The following is a 15,791-nucleotide window of genomic DNA, read 5'->3' as shown; positions in this document are numbered from 1 at the left end:
CCGGCTAATAAAATGAAATAATAAATTGTATAATAAATAATGTGTGCCCGATAAAAGACCAACTCAGATTGTCAAAGCTGAAGAGTGAAAACATTGGCATTGACAGCTCAGTCTTTATTTGAGGTAGCCTGTAGTCATTAAGGAAAAAGTACAGTACAATGTGGTACAATGCTGTACGGTGCAGTACGATACGGTACAGTATGGTACAGCAGGTTTCCAATCCAGCCAAACTGATAAAACTCAGTAAGCCAGTTTATCGTTCCAATCTACAGACATGATCATAAACTTACAAAATACAGAACCAATGTTGCCTATTCAAATGACTGTTGTTGATGTTTTCCACAAAACAGGATTAGGGATTACTTTTAACCTAGGCTCACTTTGCTAGAAAAAGACTTCTCCAAAATAAATAACATTTCTCTCTGCATGGATGATACTGAAATTAAAGTCAAAACTTCCCAGCAAGGAAGTACTAACTTCCTTGATCACTATCCACACACACACATACATACACATACTTGAAATCCCTGAGTAGAAGGAATATGGTCAACACAACATGTCAACCCATCACAGCAAATTGGAGAAAATCATCTAAGGTCCCACGCTGATAAACCAAAGGATGCCAGCATTGTCGTATGTTTGTAAACTATGCTAAGACATTATACCGTACAGTAGTTACGACCCAGGACCATCAACCATTGGCAAAAATGATAACAATGTCTATTTCTGATACATGGCTCTCGTCCCCCTCTAAACCCTCCTCAAAGCTTGATGTTGATGTTCTCATCTGATGTTGGATCAACATTTGCAATAAACTTGAGTGTTGTAGTTATCAGCTCCACAATCCTCCCCTTCTCTCCTCAATTGCCATTGTTCATTCACCACACATAATCCGTAAATATGCCTCACGCAATGTATACACACACTTAGCAATTATTACAGACTGTTTTGAGAAGAAAAAAATAAAATTCTTCATTGGACCAACAATCTGCGACTCTGCGGTGCTGAGAATGCAGAATCACAAATGTGCAAAGATGCACCTTATATCAAAAAATAAACCTGGATGAAATAAACCTGGATATTTCCAACTCTTTCTACCTTATGTTGAGCCTTTTTGACCATTTTTATTCATGTTTTTTTTCTAATTGCATTTTTAAATGTACCAAAGGTCAAGAAAAAATCAGCTATGGGGCCACAAAGGCCGCACTTTCCACACCTTGATGAGTCTAAGCCTAAACCTAAACCTAACCTCTAACCCTAACCCTCCAATTCTAATCCTAACCCACAGCCCTAAGCAACTTAATGGAGGTGATGCTATAATTGGCTTCCTGGTTATTACTGTAGGAATTACAGTAAGACATTCATATGAAGTTCAGCATCTATCATTTGATAGAATGAACGACTCGTCTCTGTTTTGTACAAATTCTGCTTTTCACGAGGAAAGGAATGTTTTTGTGCATCCAGAGTGCAGAGATGAGGTGAGTCGGCCGTGACGTGGCTGCTGGCATCCAATCAAGGCATCCTTGTGTATCAAAGTGTATGTTCATGGTGTGTTTCTGAAGTCCTAAGAGTCTGGAGACGATTGTGGCGACTCGGATGCAGAGGATGGGTCCGTGTCCTCCTGCTCCTTGTGGGTGCCGCCTCCATTGGGGTATACGCCCGAAGAAGAAGAAGAAGAGGAGGCATGCGTGGAGGCAGACGTGCCTTCCTTGTCGCGTTTCTTCTGCTTCATGCGTCGGTTCTGGAACCAGATCTTCACCTGCGTCTCGTTCAGCTCCAGGGTGGCGGCGATCTCCACTCGCCGCGCCCTCGTCAAGTACTTGCTGAAGTGGAACTCCTTCTCCAACTCCGTCAGTTGCCGCGTGGTGAAGTTGGTGCGCATGGCGTTCACGTTGGTACCCACCATGCTCAAGTCCGACACTTTGACTGCACACAAACACACAACATTTACACTACATATATAGTCCATGGACATACACAACATATACTTCATACAATATATACATTTGTACAGCATATATACTCCATACAATATATACATGTACACAAATACAGTATATTCTATACGATATATACATGTATACAAAAATATAAAGACTACAAATTGACTTGAATGTGTTCACAGCCTTTCTGATCATGCACTTTCTGGTAGCTGTGCTAACTTCCTGTTAACCCGGCCAACTTCCTGTTAGCTTGGCTAGCGCCCTGGTAATCTGACTTCCTTCCTGGTAGCCTGACTAACTTCTTGGTAAAGTGGCTAACTTCCTGGTAAACTAGATAACTTCCTGGTAGCCTGGGTAACTTCCTGGTAAACTGGCTAATTTCCTGGTCGTCTGGATACATCCTGGTAATCTGGTGTACTTTATGGTAATCTGGCTAATTTCCTGGTTATCTGACATAGTTATTGGTAATCTGGTGTACCTGCTAGTAATCTGTCATATTTCCTGGTAATCCGGCTAATTTCCTGGTAATCGGGATACATCCTGGAAATCTGGATACATCCTGGTAATCTGGTGTACTTTATGGTAATCTGGCTAATTTCCTGGTTATCTGACATACTTCCTGACAATCTGGTGTACCTCCTAGTAATCTGTCATACTTCCTGGTAATCTGGCTAATTACCTGGTAATCGGGATACATCCTGATAATCTGGTGTACTTCCTGGTAATATGACTAATTTTCTCATAATGTGGCATACCTCCTGGTAATTTGTCATACTTCCTGGTAACCTGGCTAATTTCCTGATCATCTGGCTAACTGTCTGGTAATCTGGCAAACTTCTGCTTTGTTCTATGAATTTGTAGCATTTCTTGTCACGCATGTGTTTTGGGGCTTTGTGAGTTTTTGACATTTGCAGCATTTCTCTTTTGTTGCTGATCCTGCAGCACTTAGGTGTTTGGGCTTCCCGTGCTACGTGTTTATGGTGTTATGTGTGTAATGGTGGTTGTGTATTTTTGGTTTTAGAGGATTTATGTTTGGATATTTTTGTATGTGTCAGTATCAGACTGATTTTGATGCTCGAAATCGAGATGTTCACTTGTCCTCTATGTGCTTCTAAAATGAGAGAATATGTTATTTCAGGGATTTGAATGTGAAGACTTTTTGCTTTTCTTTACTTTATCATTTATCATTATCATATCTTTCTTTATTATAAAAAAGCAGCAGAGTGTTTTTGTGTTGAGCCAGGAATCTTTGTAATAACTCATAGACATTATTTCAGGATTTTAAAATATAGAATCATAAGAAATACATTAAAGATATTAAAGTGAAGACATTAAATTAAGGAGGACATTTGTATTGATACTGTATTATGTCTTTATACAATTGATGGAATAATGACTTTTATAGTGTATAAGTGTATATTTGAGTATGTTTGTATATTTTTCTGCCTCAGCCAAAACTGTTATTAATGAAGTCAGTGTGATATATTTCCCTTTATTTAATTTGATGTTTAGAATCTGGCTGCTGTAGGATAAAAACAAGCTATGCGCCACAGAAGGCCCATAGCTGCACTTTGGACACCCCCATACATTGTCTGCCTTCACAAAGGCCCTTGGCTTCTACACCAAAGGATTTTATTTTACCGACAGAAAAATTAAACACAAATGAAAGACTGGACGTCTGCAAATATTAGACTGATGTTATGCAATTTAATAGTAGTATACTACAGTACAAATATTAGTACACTAAGGTCTTTATTTACTGAATGCTACAAGACCCCCATCAGCCCACGGAAAGTATCCCAAATACTGATATAGCAAGCAATATCAGCATTTTAATAATAATAATAATAATCATAATGATAATAATAATACACTACCCCTGCCTCACCTGTTTTAGGGGGGTTCCTCTTCACCTTCATCCAGTCAAAGGTTTGCCCCTGCCCGGCTTGCAGGCTCTCCTCGTCCCGTTCCTGGGAGACAGGCACCTCTCCGTAGCCTCCGGCGGGTGGGATCCCCGCGTAGCCGGCCGCGTCCAGACCCGCGCCAAGATGATGCGGATAATGGGCGCCCTGACTCCCGCAGTAGGCCCCCGCCAAGGTCCCGTAGCTCGGACCGACGGCGGGGGCCGAGGCAGGGAAGGGTGATTGATGATAGTAGGTGGAGGAGGCCTGCATCGACTCCTCCACGAAGTACTGAGGATGGATGGCGTTGGAGGGGCCTGCGTTTGCCATGTACTCCGAGTTCGAGGCGCAGGCCTGCTCCGCGTACGCGGTACCCCCGGTGTTAGCAGTCGTTCCGTTATGATATGAGGGGAATAATCCACCTTGCAGGCTGTCGTGAAGATGATGCTGGTAGCCATGATGCGTTTGCTGCTGCTGGTGCTGCTGCTGCTGATGATGATGATGCTGCTGCGCTGCCCCCGTCGTCTCATTCGAGCCCTCGGCGTCACCTCCGCCGTACAAGTCCACATTGTAGCCCCCCGGCCCGGTGCACCGTGAAGCCCTGGACACGTTAATGGAGGCCTGGGGGGCAGCGTGGAAGCCCTGGTGCTGATCCAGCAGGGCCTGGTGGTGGTATCCGCCTTTAGGTGAGGAATAGGTTCGATTGCACACAGAATACTGCACAAATGAGTTCATGTTAGATGAGTCCATGCAGATTGGGGACTCGAGAAAAGATTCCAATCAAAAAGAAAAAAAAAGCCTTTGTGACGGAAAAATGTAAATGTACAAAACGGATCCTGTTAACCGAAGGAGTGCTGGGAAAAACAACTTGGATGAGACATGAATGATGCTCTCTGCTGGACGTGGTGCGTGCGTGCGTGCGTGCGTGTGTTTGTGTAAACGAATGTCAGTAAATCAATCAATGCCGTTTGCTGGAATGAAAGCTGATGATGCTGGAAAGGAAAAAAGCGTGGAGTCACCTCTTCACGCACGCTGCTGACCATCCGTCTTCTTCTCCTCCTCCTGGTCTCCTCTTTCTCCCTCACCTCTTTTCTTACCTCGCCCAGGGTCACGTGACTCACGTCGTCACGTCGCCCTGGGTGACTGAGGGGCCACAGGTTTGCTGGCCGGTGGCCGAGGGATCCCGGGTGTGCGTGTGTGTGCGTGTGTGTGTGTGTGAGAACAGGAGGAATGGGGAGGAGGACTTTCGTGCGCGCGATTGTACTTGCGCACGCGCCTCATCCATCACTCACTGTGACACGAGCACGACAAAGAGACTTCAATCAAAGCAGCCCATCAATCTGATATCAGCACCAATGTGTCACAGCAAAGAGAAGAAAAGAGCAGCCGGGAAAGCCTGCTGCTCCCAACCTAAAAATACTCTAATACCAGGAAAAATACTCCATATACTGTATATCTACATATCTACATATCTACATATCTACATATCTACATATCTACATATCTACATAGATAGATAGATAGATAGATAGATAGATAGATAGATAGATAGATAGATAGATAGATAGATAGATAGATAGATAGATAGATAGATAGATAGATAGATAGATAGATAGATAGATAGATAGATAGATAGATAGATAGATAGATAGATAGATAGATAGATAGATAGATAGATAGATAGATAGATAGATAGATAGATAGATAGATAGATAGATAGATAGATAGATAGATAGATAGATAGATAGATAGATAGATAGATAGATAGATAGATAGATAGATAGATAGATAGATAGATAGATAGATAGATAGATAGATAGATAGATAGATAGATATAGATATAGATATAGATATAGATATAGATATAGATATATAGGTTATATATATATACGTAGGTATATATAGGTATAGATATATAGGTTATGGATATATAGATATGGGATATGGACATATAGGTTATAGGTTATTGATATGGGATATATAGATTATGGATATATAGGATATGGGATATGGATATATAGGTTATAAATATATAGGATATGGATATGGATATATAGGATGTGGGGAAAAGGTTATAGGGTATGGATATATATGATATGGGATATGGATATGTAGGTTATGGATATATATGGATATATAGGATAAGGGATATGGATATATACGTTATAGATATATATGGATATACTATAGGATATGGGATAGGGATATAGGTTTTGGATATATATGGATATATAGGATATGGGATATGGATATATAGGTTATAGATTGTGTATATATAGGATATGGGATATGGATATATAGGTTATAGATTGTGTATATATAGGATATGGGATATGGATATATAGGTTATAGATTGTGTATATATAGGATATGGGATATGGATATATAGGTTATAGATTGTGGATATATAGGATATGGGATATGGATATATAGGTTATAGATTGTGTATATATAGGATATGTGATATGGATATATAGGTTATAGATTGTGGATATATAGGATATGGGATATTGGTATATAGGTTTTGGATATATATGGATAGGATATGGGTTCTGGGCTACCATAAGAAACAATGAGACACCATGACAAAGCTATTAGTTGACTTTTTAACAGTTGGAGGGGGGCATAGATTTCCAATGAAAGGTGAGCGTGCACGTGAGAGTCCATGTGTTTGCTAATTGAATAAATAAAGTCATCTATTATAGAAAGTGGATTAAGGCAGACAGGAGGCCTTGTGGTGCAGCAGCATGTGGAGGCAACATCACATTGTGCTTATCTATCTCAGTGCATGCATGGACTTTGGGACAATTCTTCAATGTTGTTCTTGATTTGTTGACTTTGGGGTGGATAAGTAGAAGAGCATGGTGTGTGTGTGTGTGTGTGTGTGTGTGTGTGTGTGTGTGTGTGAGGATGCCGATCGTGTGTAACAGGCTGAGGGGGCCTGACAGCCAACACGTCGTTGGCGGTGTGAAGTCCTGACGAGCGGTGTGGGAGTGTAACGAGCGCGGAGGTTAATGATCACACCAGGCCTGAAAGGATGCACAGAAAAAAGTAAGTGGGCAGGAAGACGCAGACAAGATGAGGAGTAAATGACGCCCACGCGACTGTCTGCTGTGGCGGGGCCACAACAGGAAGCAGAGGTTAAAAGTCACGGGTGGCCAAACCGTTTCCACTTTGATAAAATGTACTCTTCCAATGTCCACACCATCAATGGCTATTTGCACACTCCCTTCAGCTATCGCCATTTAGCATGATTTTACTTTCACTTAGGTTGAGGGGTAATCTGTTTTTAGCAAAGCATATTTTTAGCATCATCATTTCATCTTTGTTTTTTTATTAGCTCTTTTGTGCTTTCCCAAGAACAACATGCAGTAGTATTGTTTGCAAATAGTTCTAACTTTAAGTCTTCTGTGGTGTTACAGATATCATTAATGTATAGGATGAACAGTTTTGGTCCCGGTATTGATCCCTGAGGTACTCTGCACAATATATTTCAATGTGCATAGAGTGTATCCTCCCAGCTTAACATTGTTCCTGTTTACTGAGCGGCTGTGAACTCAACACGAACCCTCTGATTCCATACCTTTTTCGATGTTGTGATCGATTGTATTATTTATTACTTTTCTTGATCTCATTTATAAAATGTACTTTTAATTTTAGCAAGGACTTAAGTTTAAACATGCTGTTTTCATCCAACAACAACTGAAAATATATTTTGAATAAGCAATATTCAGTATCAACATGCAAGTGCTGGCGCAGTCCAACAAAATGTCATAAACGTCTGTAGAAATGACACAAGCTTGAATTGTATACATGAAATACTTTTACAGCTGCCAGCACACCAACACTTACTTTTCTATGTACTCATTTATTATACTTACACTACACTGGAGTACTGCTTATTTACAGTAAGACGGTCTCAGTACCTACAGTCTCCAAGGCAGACAAGCAGGGGGCTCATGAAGTTATTACGTATAATCCAGTCCATAAATACGCCGCCCAACTTGTATGTATGCTAAGTATGCTAATCAATTTCAGTGTCATATATAGGATAAACAGCATATTAGTCATATCAACTTTTGCTCCCATTTTTGCTTCTGTTTTTTTCAAAATATTTCAACATTCTTTTTAATAATATTTTAATTGTTTTCTTTTATATGTAATATAATTATATTTCCTGGGCGGCACTGCGGGCAAGTGGTTAGCACGCAGACCTCACAGCTAGGAGACCAGGGTTCAATTCCACCCTCGGCCATCTCTGTGTGGAGTTTGCATGTTCTCCTCGTGCATGCATGGGTTTTCTCCGGGTACTCCGGTTTCCTCCCACATTCCAAAAACATGCTAGGTTAATTGGCGACTCCAAATTGTCCATAGGTATGAATGTGAGTGTGAATGGTTGTCCCCCCCCCCCGCGACCCTTGTGAGGAAAAGCGGTAGAAAATGAATGAATGAATGAAAAAATTATATTTCCAGAATATTTTGACTTTATTCCCATAATATTCAAACTTTTTCCCAAGCTAATTCCAGCTTGAAAGAATGGGACACCTGTCACACCTGTTGCCAATCCCTCACCATGGATCGCCCTCACCAGCCTGATTCTACTCAGGTGTTCCTCATTACCTCTGATGATAACATACTAAATTTATACCCCTCTGGTTCCTCCTGTTAGTCTTGTTGCATTTCTTGTTTTTGACCTTTGTCTGGATTGTTGTTTGTGTTTAATAAAAAAATAAATAATAAAAAACCTTACCTTGTGGCTGCCGTATTTGCATAGCAGTGCCTTACGGGACAGACATGTTGCATAGCGACCCCCACCTTACCTTGAGAACTGCCTGCCAATTCTGCCTTGGAGTTCTCCTCCTCACCTTGAGCCATGACAGCAACTTTCATATTGTTAGGACTTTTAATAGAATATTTTTTTTCATATTTCATGTCTTTGCTCCTCACAAGATTAGTTTTATTCTGATTAAATTGTGATTTTTTCACCTTTATTTCCTAAATATTTTGACTTTATTCTTGGGAAAATTACAGCTATTTTTTTATATTTTCCAACTATGAAGATTTTGTAAGTTTTCATCATGACTTTATTCTTATAATATTTGGTTATTTTTTTCCCGCAACCTAATTTTCTACAAATTACAACTTTTGTTTGTAACAATATCATGCCCCCCATCTTGCTACTAAAATGACATCTCATCATAATGTTACAGTATATTCTCATATAATAATTTTTCTAATTTCTTGTCAGTTTCCAACTTTCCATCTTAATATTTTCTCTTTATTTTGCGAATTATTAAAAATCAAAAAATGAGTGAAGCACAAAGATGTAAAAATGAGGGGTTATGGTATTTTATATATTCCATGTAAAAAGCATGGTGGTCAGATGTTTATTTTGGTTGCTCAGCAGGGTTGCATATACATCTCAGGAGAGAAACATCTCCAAAGCATCTCCATGTTTGACACCAGAGATGCTGGTGTTGGACTCTTTTTGAGTGGGGGAGGGGGGGTTGCTGGCACTGCAGGATCTCAGTCCATGACAGCAATGTGTCCTGCTCCCAACTCCCTTGACATCATCAAGCAGCTCCTCCTTTGCCACGTATGTCCCCCCCCCCCACACACACACAACCTTCCCAGATCCCAGTTATCTTGGATTTCTTCCATTGGTCAATTGGTTCACCAATACTGCTCTTCTAGTCCATTCCAGTCGCCAGCTCTTTGGTCTTTCCCATGGTGGTGGAAATATGTGCTTGTGTAATCAATCATTTCTAAGCTTTTATTTAATGTTTTCAACTTTGAGACTGAACATATCAGCAATAGTGAAAAATCTGCTGTCAGGAGTAATGGCGTGTTCGGACAAGGAGGCGGACAAAAGTATAATATTATCATCTTTGTCTCAAAGATGCTCAGCCCATCCATCCATCCCCCGATGTCGCTTGTCCTTTAGGGTCACCGGGATAGGCTCCAGCACACTGCAGCTGACTTACCAAGAGGCTTGGTACGCCTTGGACTGGTCGAAGGCTTGCTTGTATTCACTGAAAATACAATCAATTGTTAAAGGTACTATTTCACTCATGCAGTAATCTCACAGTTGATAGAATGAAAGAGCCTAGTTGGTCCCCATCCTGGTGAAAGTGCTGGATCCAACAATTCCACATCTGGAATCTGCCTGTAGTGTCCCACATCTAAAAGAACGAGAATTCATTTTGCAGAAATCAGGTCACTCCACTGGTACGTTAACCGCACTGCTCGGCACTGATAGCTTCTAAAAGCGGGTCATATGGAGAGAGATGCATTGCTACCTCATTGTCCAAGCTTCGGGGACACCATATACTAGCATTTAGCATCCCTGGTCGTCCCAGGAGGAAAAAACAGTCAAAAGTAAGGTCAGTGTTAAGAACATCACATATTTGTCAGTGTCCGTGGTGCTTTCAGACGCCCGCTCATCAAGGTAACTTCCTCATAGTGTTGATTGGCGTGTTTAATCATATGATTGAGTGCAAATGGGCGCCTTGCAAAGCAGCACTACGGCAGGGCCGTGCGTGTCAAAGAGTCAAAAGTTTCCTCTTGACACCAGCAATGATAAAAATCCATAGCTGACTTCTTTTGCCAGCGCTGTTAAGTGGCTGATCTGTCAGAGCTGACTTATGCATTATCACACACCCGGGCAGGAATCATAACACCGGCGCTGATACGCCAGATAAAGGACGACATCCAGGAGAGAGACATTATTGGAACAGCCTGTCCCTCGCTCACACGCTCACGTTAGCATCTAGAGGGACAAGCGTGTATCCTAGCGCGAAGGTGTTTGCCTTCCGAATGGCTTGGTCAACCCGCAGCTCAAACAGTGGTACCTTGGTTAACATCCGCCTTGGTTAGCAACTGTTTTAGTGGAGGGTGACAATTAAAAAAAGTATACTGATAGCTATAAAAATGTGTTTTGTGTTAACATGTTTGGGTGTCTTAGATTGGCATTCTATTCCACGGGAACATTTGCTTTGGTTAAGGTCCGTTTCGGTTTGAGTGGGGCCTTCTGGAACGTAAAAGGATCCCTTTGTCCAAATCTGAAGTCCAAAACTGATCATTCATTTTCTACAGCTTTTCCTCACGAGGGTCGCAGGGGGTCTGGAGCCTATCCCAGCTGTCTTCAGGCGAGAGGTGGGGTACACCCTGGACTAGTCGCCAGCCAATCACAGGGCACATATAGACAAACAACCATTCACACTCACATTCATACCTATGGACAATTTGGAGTCGCCAATTAACCTAGCATGTTTTTGGAATGTGGGAGGAAACCGGAGTACCCGGAGAAAACCCACGCATGCACGGGGAGATCATGCAAACTCCACACAGAGATGGCTGAGGGTGGAATTGAACCCTGGTCTCCTAGCTGTGAGGTCTGCACGCTAACCACTTTATCGCCGTACAGCCGAAAACTGATAATTTTCTATAAATACTACAATGAGGTGAGATTAGCCGTACTGCGCAGGCCGTTAACGTTCTGCCTGTGACGTTAACGGCCGGTCGTAACTTAACCTGAGCTGACTTGTAAACAAACTTGTTGTACCAAATATTCCACGATGGATCATACAAAAAAATGCAGAAGGTCTGCCAAAGACGCACATGGCATCACAGTGGCTGTTCGGAGCGTGTGTCTGAATACAGTACACCTTACTGGGCCACAGCAGGGGGCACCTCCCCCCTCTCTGTACTCTGCTTCTCCAGTCATGCGCTATTAGTCATGTCGTGATATTTCATTAAGACTCATATCAATTCCTCATGTCTACCCGTCCTTCTTACCTCCAGGTGCACAAGCTACACGGACATCTACGTACCATTGGAAAAAGTTGTGTGTCATGTCTGTTAGGAAGGATAAAGATATGATGTATCTGTACTGTATATTGTGATGTATAATTCCCAAGTTAGGGTGAATGAGATGTGCTTTGAGGGGAAAGAGCAGCCCATTTCCACAGAAGGAAATCTGTGAAATTCTTCAACGAAAACTGTGTTTAGGAAATTGCAGTAAAAGTGTGACGTTTTGGTATATAAAAAACTGCCTTTTTGTGTTTTGTCTTAGAATGTTTAGAATCGGTTCAGAAATATGGAACCTGTCCAATTTCTTTTTCACTGCTTTGGGAAAATGTGTTGACATTTTGGAATTCTTTGACTCCAAAGAGCAACGTCCAAGTGTCCAAAATAAGAAATATGTAAGATATTATTCAGCGTTTAGAAAGTACTAATAATCCTGAGTATTGTTGTGAAGATGAGCAGTGTTATTTGTGACGTCCATGTTTGTGTGTGCGCGTGCGTGTGCGCGCACAGCTTGTCGTGTAATGGCTGCCATCGCTCATTGTTTGCATCCTGCTTTGTCTGCAGCGCCATTTTACCTCTGCAGGAGGGGTGGATGGGGGTGGAGGTGGGGGGTGGGTGGGGGGTGGACGCCGGCAGCAAGTTAGCATAACATTCAAGCTAGGCTGCAGAATAGAAAAGCGGCACTTTGTGACGTTTTGATATTCATGTTGGTGTTATTTGTAGTATCATAATATTTTTTCAATTATTTTAACATTGTTTTACTCTTTGAAAATAAATTAGTTCATTAAATGAAGCCTTTTTGTATAATATGTGTGTATATTATACAGGGTGTACCTAATTTGTTTTTTGTTAAATGTTTCCAATTTTAATATAAATATATTTATAGAGAGAATTGTTTTATTTGGTAACAATAATATATGTTTTGTGATATATTAGCTGTTTAGTCCATTCTACCTAAAAAATATATGGTGACTTACAATAGAATGTAAATGTATTATTATCAATATTATATGAGTATAGTGTAAAATGTTATGACACGTAAATTAATGTAAAATAAAATACAGTGTGTGATGGCTACTCCTTGGAAATAAGACCACAAAAAGACTATTTGTATTTTTATTATCATATTAGTATTCCACTATGAAAATATGTATACAATAAATAATTTAGATTTCACTATTAAAGAATCGCAATAAATAAACTAGTGTTTACAATTCCAATCATCAGTAGTACCCCCCCCCCCCCCCCAGTTTACATTCTCAAAAGCAGTCCTGCGATGCCACGCAGTTCCTGAGAAGTGTGGAGCAAATAATAATAAATAAACATTGACAAAAAGACGTCCTGTGTGACAATTGTTGGGTGTGATGTGACGCTGAAAGTGAAAGGAAGAAATACCTGGAATGAGGGCAAACAATCCATGTGATGTTTTAAAAATGAATCCTAATCCTAATAAAGCGCATCTCCCGCGTCAACATAAAAATGGAAGTCATAAAAAGCCTTTGCTTTTTTTTGTAACCATAAACTCCTCTGTGGTCTCGGCGGTTCTTCTTCTTCCGGGTGTCAGAAGTTGAGGTGCTGGAGGTCGATGGTGCACAGGGTGCTGGTGAACAAGTCGAAGTCCTCCTCGGAGAAATTCACCGGGCTGTCCAGGGAGCTCTGCAGGCCGGGCGACAAGCAGGCGTCCTCGGCGAAGAAGCTCAGGTCTGAGATCTTGGCGGAGGACGTGACGGAGGCTTCGGATGTCTGGTCGCTTTGCGCGGCCGTGTTATCGACGCAGCTTCGGACGGCGAAGGCCGGCTTGGCAGCAGAGTCCGAGGATAGCGGTGTCAGGTCGGGGCGGCTCGATAGGCCTCCCCCCTCCAGCGTGGGATGCGCATTGTCCGCGCTGTCATGAGTGTGGGCGGAAGATGGATTACCGCTTCCCGCCTCGCCGTCCGATACGTCCCCTGTGCCGGATGCTTCCAGAGGCTGGCTGGAGTACGGCGACGAAGCGTCGGCGCCTTCCAGCGGCTCAAAGCAGCTCGACTCGCCGGATTCGTGGCCTCCTCCGTCCCGGTGGTGGACAGTCTGCCGTTTGTGCTTCATCCGTCGGTTCTGGAACCAAACCTTCACCTGCCGCTCCGTCAAATCCAAAAGGGCCGCGATTTCCACTCGTCTCGGCCGGCATAGATATTTGTTGAAGTGGAACTCCTTCTCCAGCTCCAGCAGCTGCGTGTTGGTGTAGGCGGTGCGCAGGCGACGCGACCCGGCTCCCCCGACCTCCAAAGCCGCCTGGTTGGGATCTGAACGGGAACACACACCGCAAGAGAACAATTATTCTCCAAAGCTGACACAAATTATTACTATTTATTTATTTTTTTTTACAGTTTATTATGCTTGATAGAACCGCGAACATATGACTTGCACGTGCATAGCCTGCTAAATTATAAAGTATTCATAAAACACAAGAAGGCATCATCAAATGCTTTCTCGCAGTGTGTGTGTATGTATGTATATATATATATATATATGTGTGTGTGTGTGTGTGTGTATATGTGCACTAAAAAACTAAATAAAAAAAAGTCAGAAATATATGATCATAATCTTACATCACACTTCCGTAAATCACCAAATACACACACACACACACATATATATATATACATACACACACACACACATAAAATGTATTATACATATTTGAAAACAATATTTTCATGTAATATAAATAAATATTTCTATGAATGAAATGTTGCATTTCATTTAATGATTTCGTCTCGTTTCTATTTGGAAATAATTTTGTTGATATATTTATTTATTTATTTATTTTTTATTTGTTTTATGAATGAATTATTCATTGAAACACACTCGTGTGTATAACGGTTGGACACACGAAACACACACATAATATATAAAGACTACGTATACACTTCTATATATACTATGTAGGCCATGTGTGTTATATAGTGTATATGCATATTATATGTAAAGGTGTACATATAGTGTGTGTTGTATATGTATATTCTATGTATAGGTGTATAGAGTGTGTTATATGTGGAGGTATAGGTGTGTACTAGGACTATATGCTCATGTTGTGGGGTTTAATGAGGGACGAAACAGATAAAGGATATGAGGGAGGGTGTCCACTTTGCATAGCATACTGGCACCCCCCCCCCCTGTCACACCCCCTGTTTTGTTTGGTAGGGTCTCTGCGTCGCCATGATATGTCCTATATGAGCATCCAATATGGCCACCATCAGCGTTCCTCATGAGTGTACAGGATGATATCATGATATGGTGATATCGTCATCTTATGGAGGGGATTTCCAAAGAATTCCCATGCATTCCTAGATGATGTTTGACGCACAATGAATGGCTGTGAAAATATACACACTGTAAAAAAAAAAGATCCTCCCGGCCCCCACCCCCCACTATGAACACACACACACACATAGCGAGAAGGACTACCGACCTGTGGGGGACTCGATGCCCGCCGAGGCGTACCCGGAGGCGGTGGGCGAGGGAGAAGATGATGCGGATGGGACCGGGGGTCCGGCGCCGCCGGAGCCGCTCCCAGGCTTGGGACATTTTTTGGATGACTTCTTCTCCTTCATCCAGGGGAACTCGTGCCCCAGCGTACCCGCCGAGGCACCGGCGTTCGGGGCGGGGGCCTGCTCGGGCGGGCAGGGCTGCCTGCCGAGTCGGTGATGCGTCTGGAGGCCATCGGCGGCGGAGGTCCTCCGGTTGTGCTGGCTCCGTGAGGCTGGTCTCGGCTGGCTGGCGGTGCAGGGACTGAGGCTGGGGATGGTGTGCTCGAAGGGAGGCGGAATTACTGTCGACTCCTTGATTGATGAAGTTTGAAATGACTCCAGGACGGCAGGGAAGGACGTCAGGCACTCAGCGAGGGACGGCTGGCTGTTGATAAAACCGATCTCCCTTTCGAATTCAAAATTCATAGCTCCCTCAGACCTCTTCACGGCGAGACCGTCGAACAAGCCCGTCCCCAAAACAAACACCGACGCACATTCACGCACGCGGACTACCTCTGATCGCACGTGCACGCGCAATATAGCAGTAATAATATTGTATATTGGTGATATTACTCGCGTATGGGGACCAGGGTGGGATAAAACTGAAGAACCGTGGGGCGAAAATGCAG

The 15,791-nt window shown here is 42.3% G+C and overlaps 2 protein-coding genes across 2 annotated transcripts; both read right to left on the bottom strand.

Moving 5' to 3' along the window:
• Positions 1–1,564: 1,564 nt before the first annotated feature.
• LOC131103426 (homeobox protein Hox-B1a) lies at positions 1,565–4,594 on the bottom strand. The gene is made up of 2 exons (XM_058049710.2): positions 3,832–4,594; positions 1,565–1,926 (listed from the first exon to the last, which is right to left on the bottom strand). The coding sequence occupies exons 1-2, from the start codon at positions 4,592–4,594 to the stop codon at positions 1,565–1,567; spliced, it is 1,125 nt and encodes a 374-aa protein (XP_057905693.2).
• Positions 4,595–12,911: 8,317 nt separating this feature from the next.
• hoxb2a (homeobox B2a) lies at positions 12,912–15,771 on the bottom strand. The gene is made up of 2 exons (XM_058048376.2): positions 15,105–15,771; positions 12,912–13,935 (listed from the first exon to the last, which is right to left on the bottom strand). Exons 1-2 carry the CDS (start codon positions 15,586–15,588, stop codon positions 13,214–13,216), a joined length of 1,206 nt encoding a protein of 401 aa, XP_057904359.2. The 5' UTR covers positions 15,589–15,771; the 3' UTR covers positions 12,912–13,213.
• Between the last annotated feature and the right edge of the window lie 20 nt (positions 15,772–15,791).

This window comes from Doryrhamphus excisus, linkage group LG16 (assembly GCF_037039965.1).
Source record: "Doryrhamphus excisus strain RoL-2023G ecotype Guam linkage group LG16, RoL_Dexc_Guam_v1.1, whole genome shotgun sequence".
Taxonomy (NCBI): Eukaryota; Metazoa; Chordata; class Actinopteri; order Syngnathiformes; family Syngnathidae; genus Doryrhamphus; species Doryrhamphus excisus.
Note: the sequence above shows the minus strand (reverse complement) of the source record. Positions and strands in the feature narration are given on the sequence as shown.

Coding starts and splice junctions, on each gene's coding strand:
- LOC131103426 (XM_058049710.2), bottom strand. CDS start 4,594: ATGGACTCATCTAACATGAACTCATTTGTGCAGTATTCTGTGTGCAAT. Junction 1,927..3,831: donor GAGGAACCCCCCTAAAACAG/GTGAGGCAGGGG, acceptor GTTTGTGTGCAG/TCAAAGTGTCGGACTTGAGC.
- hoxb2a (XM_058048376.2), bottom strand. CDS start 15,588: ATGAATTTTGAATTCGAAAGGGAGATCGGTTTTATCAACAGCCAGCCG. Junction 13,936..15,104: donor GGGCATCGAGTCCCCCACAG/GTCGGTAGTCCT, acceptor GTTCCCGTTCAG/ATCCCAACCAGGCGGCTTTG.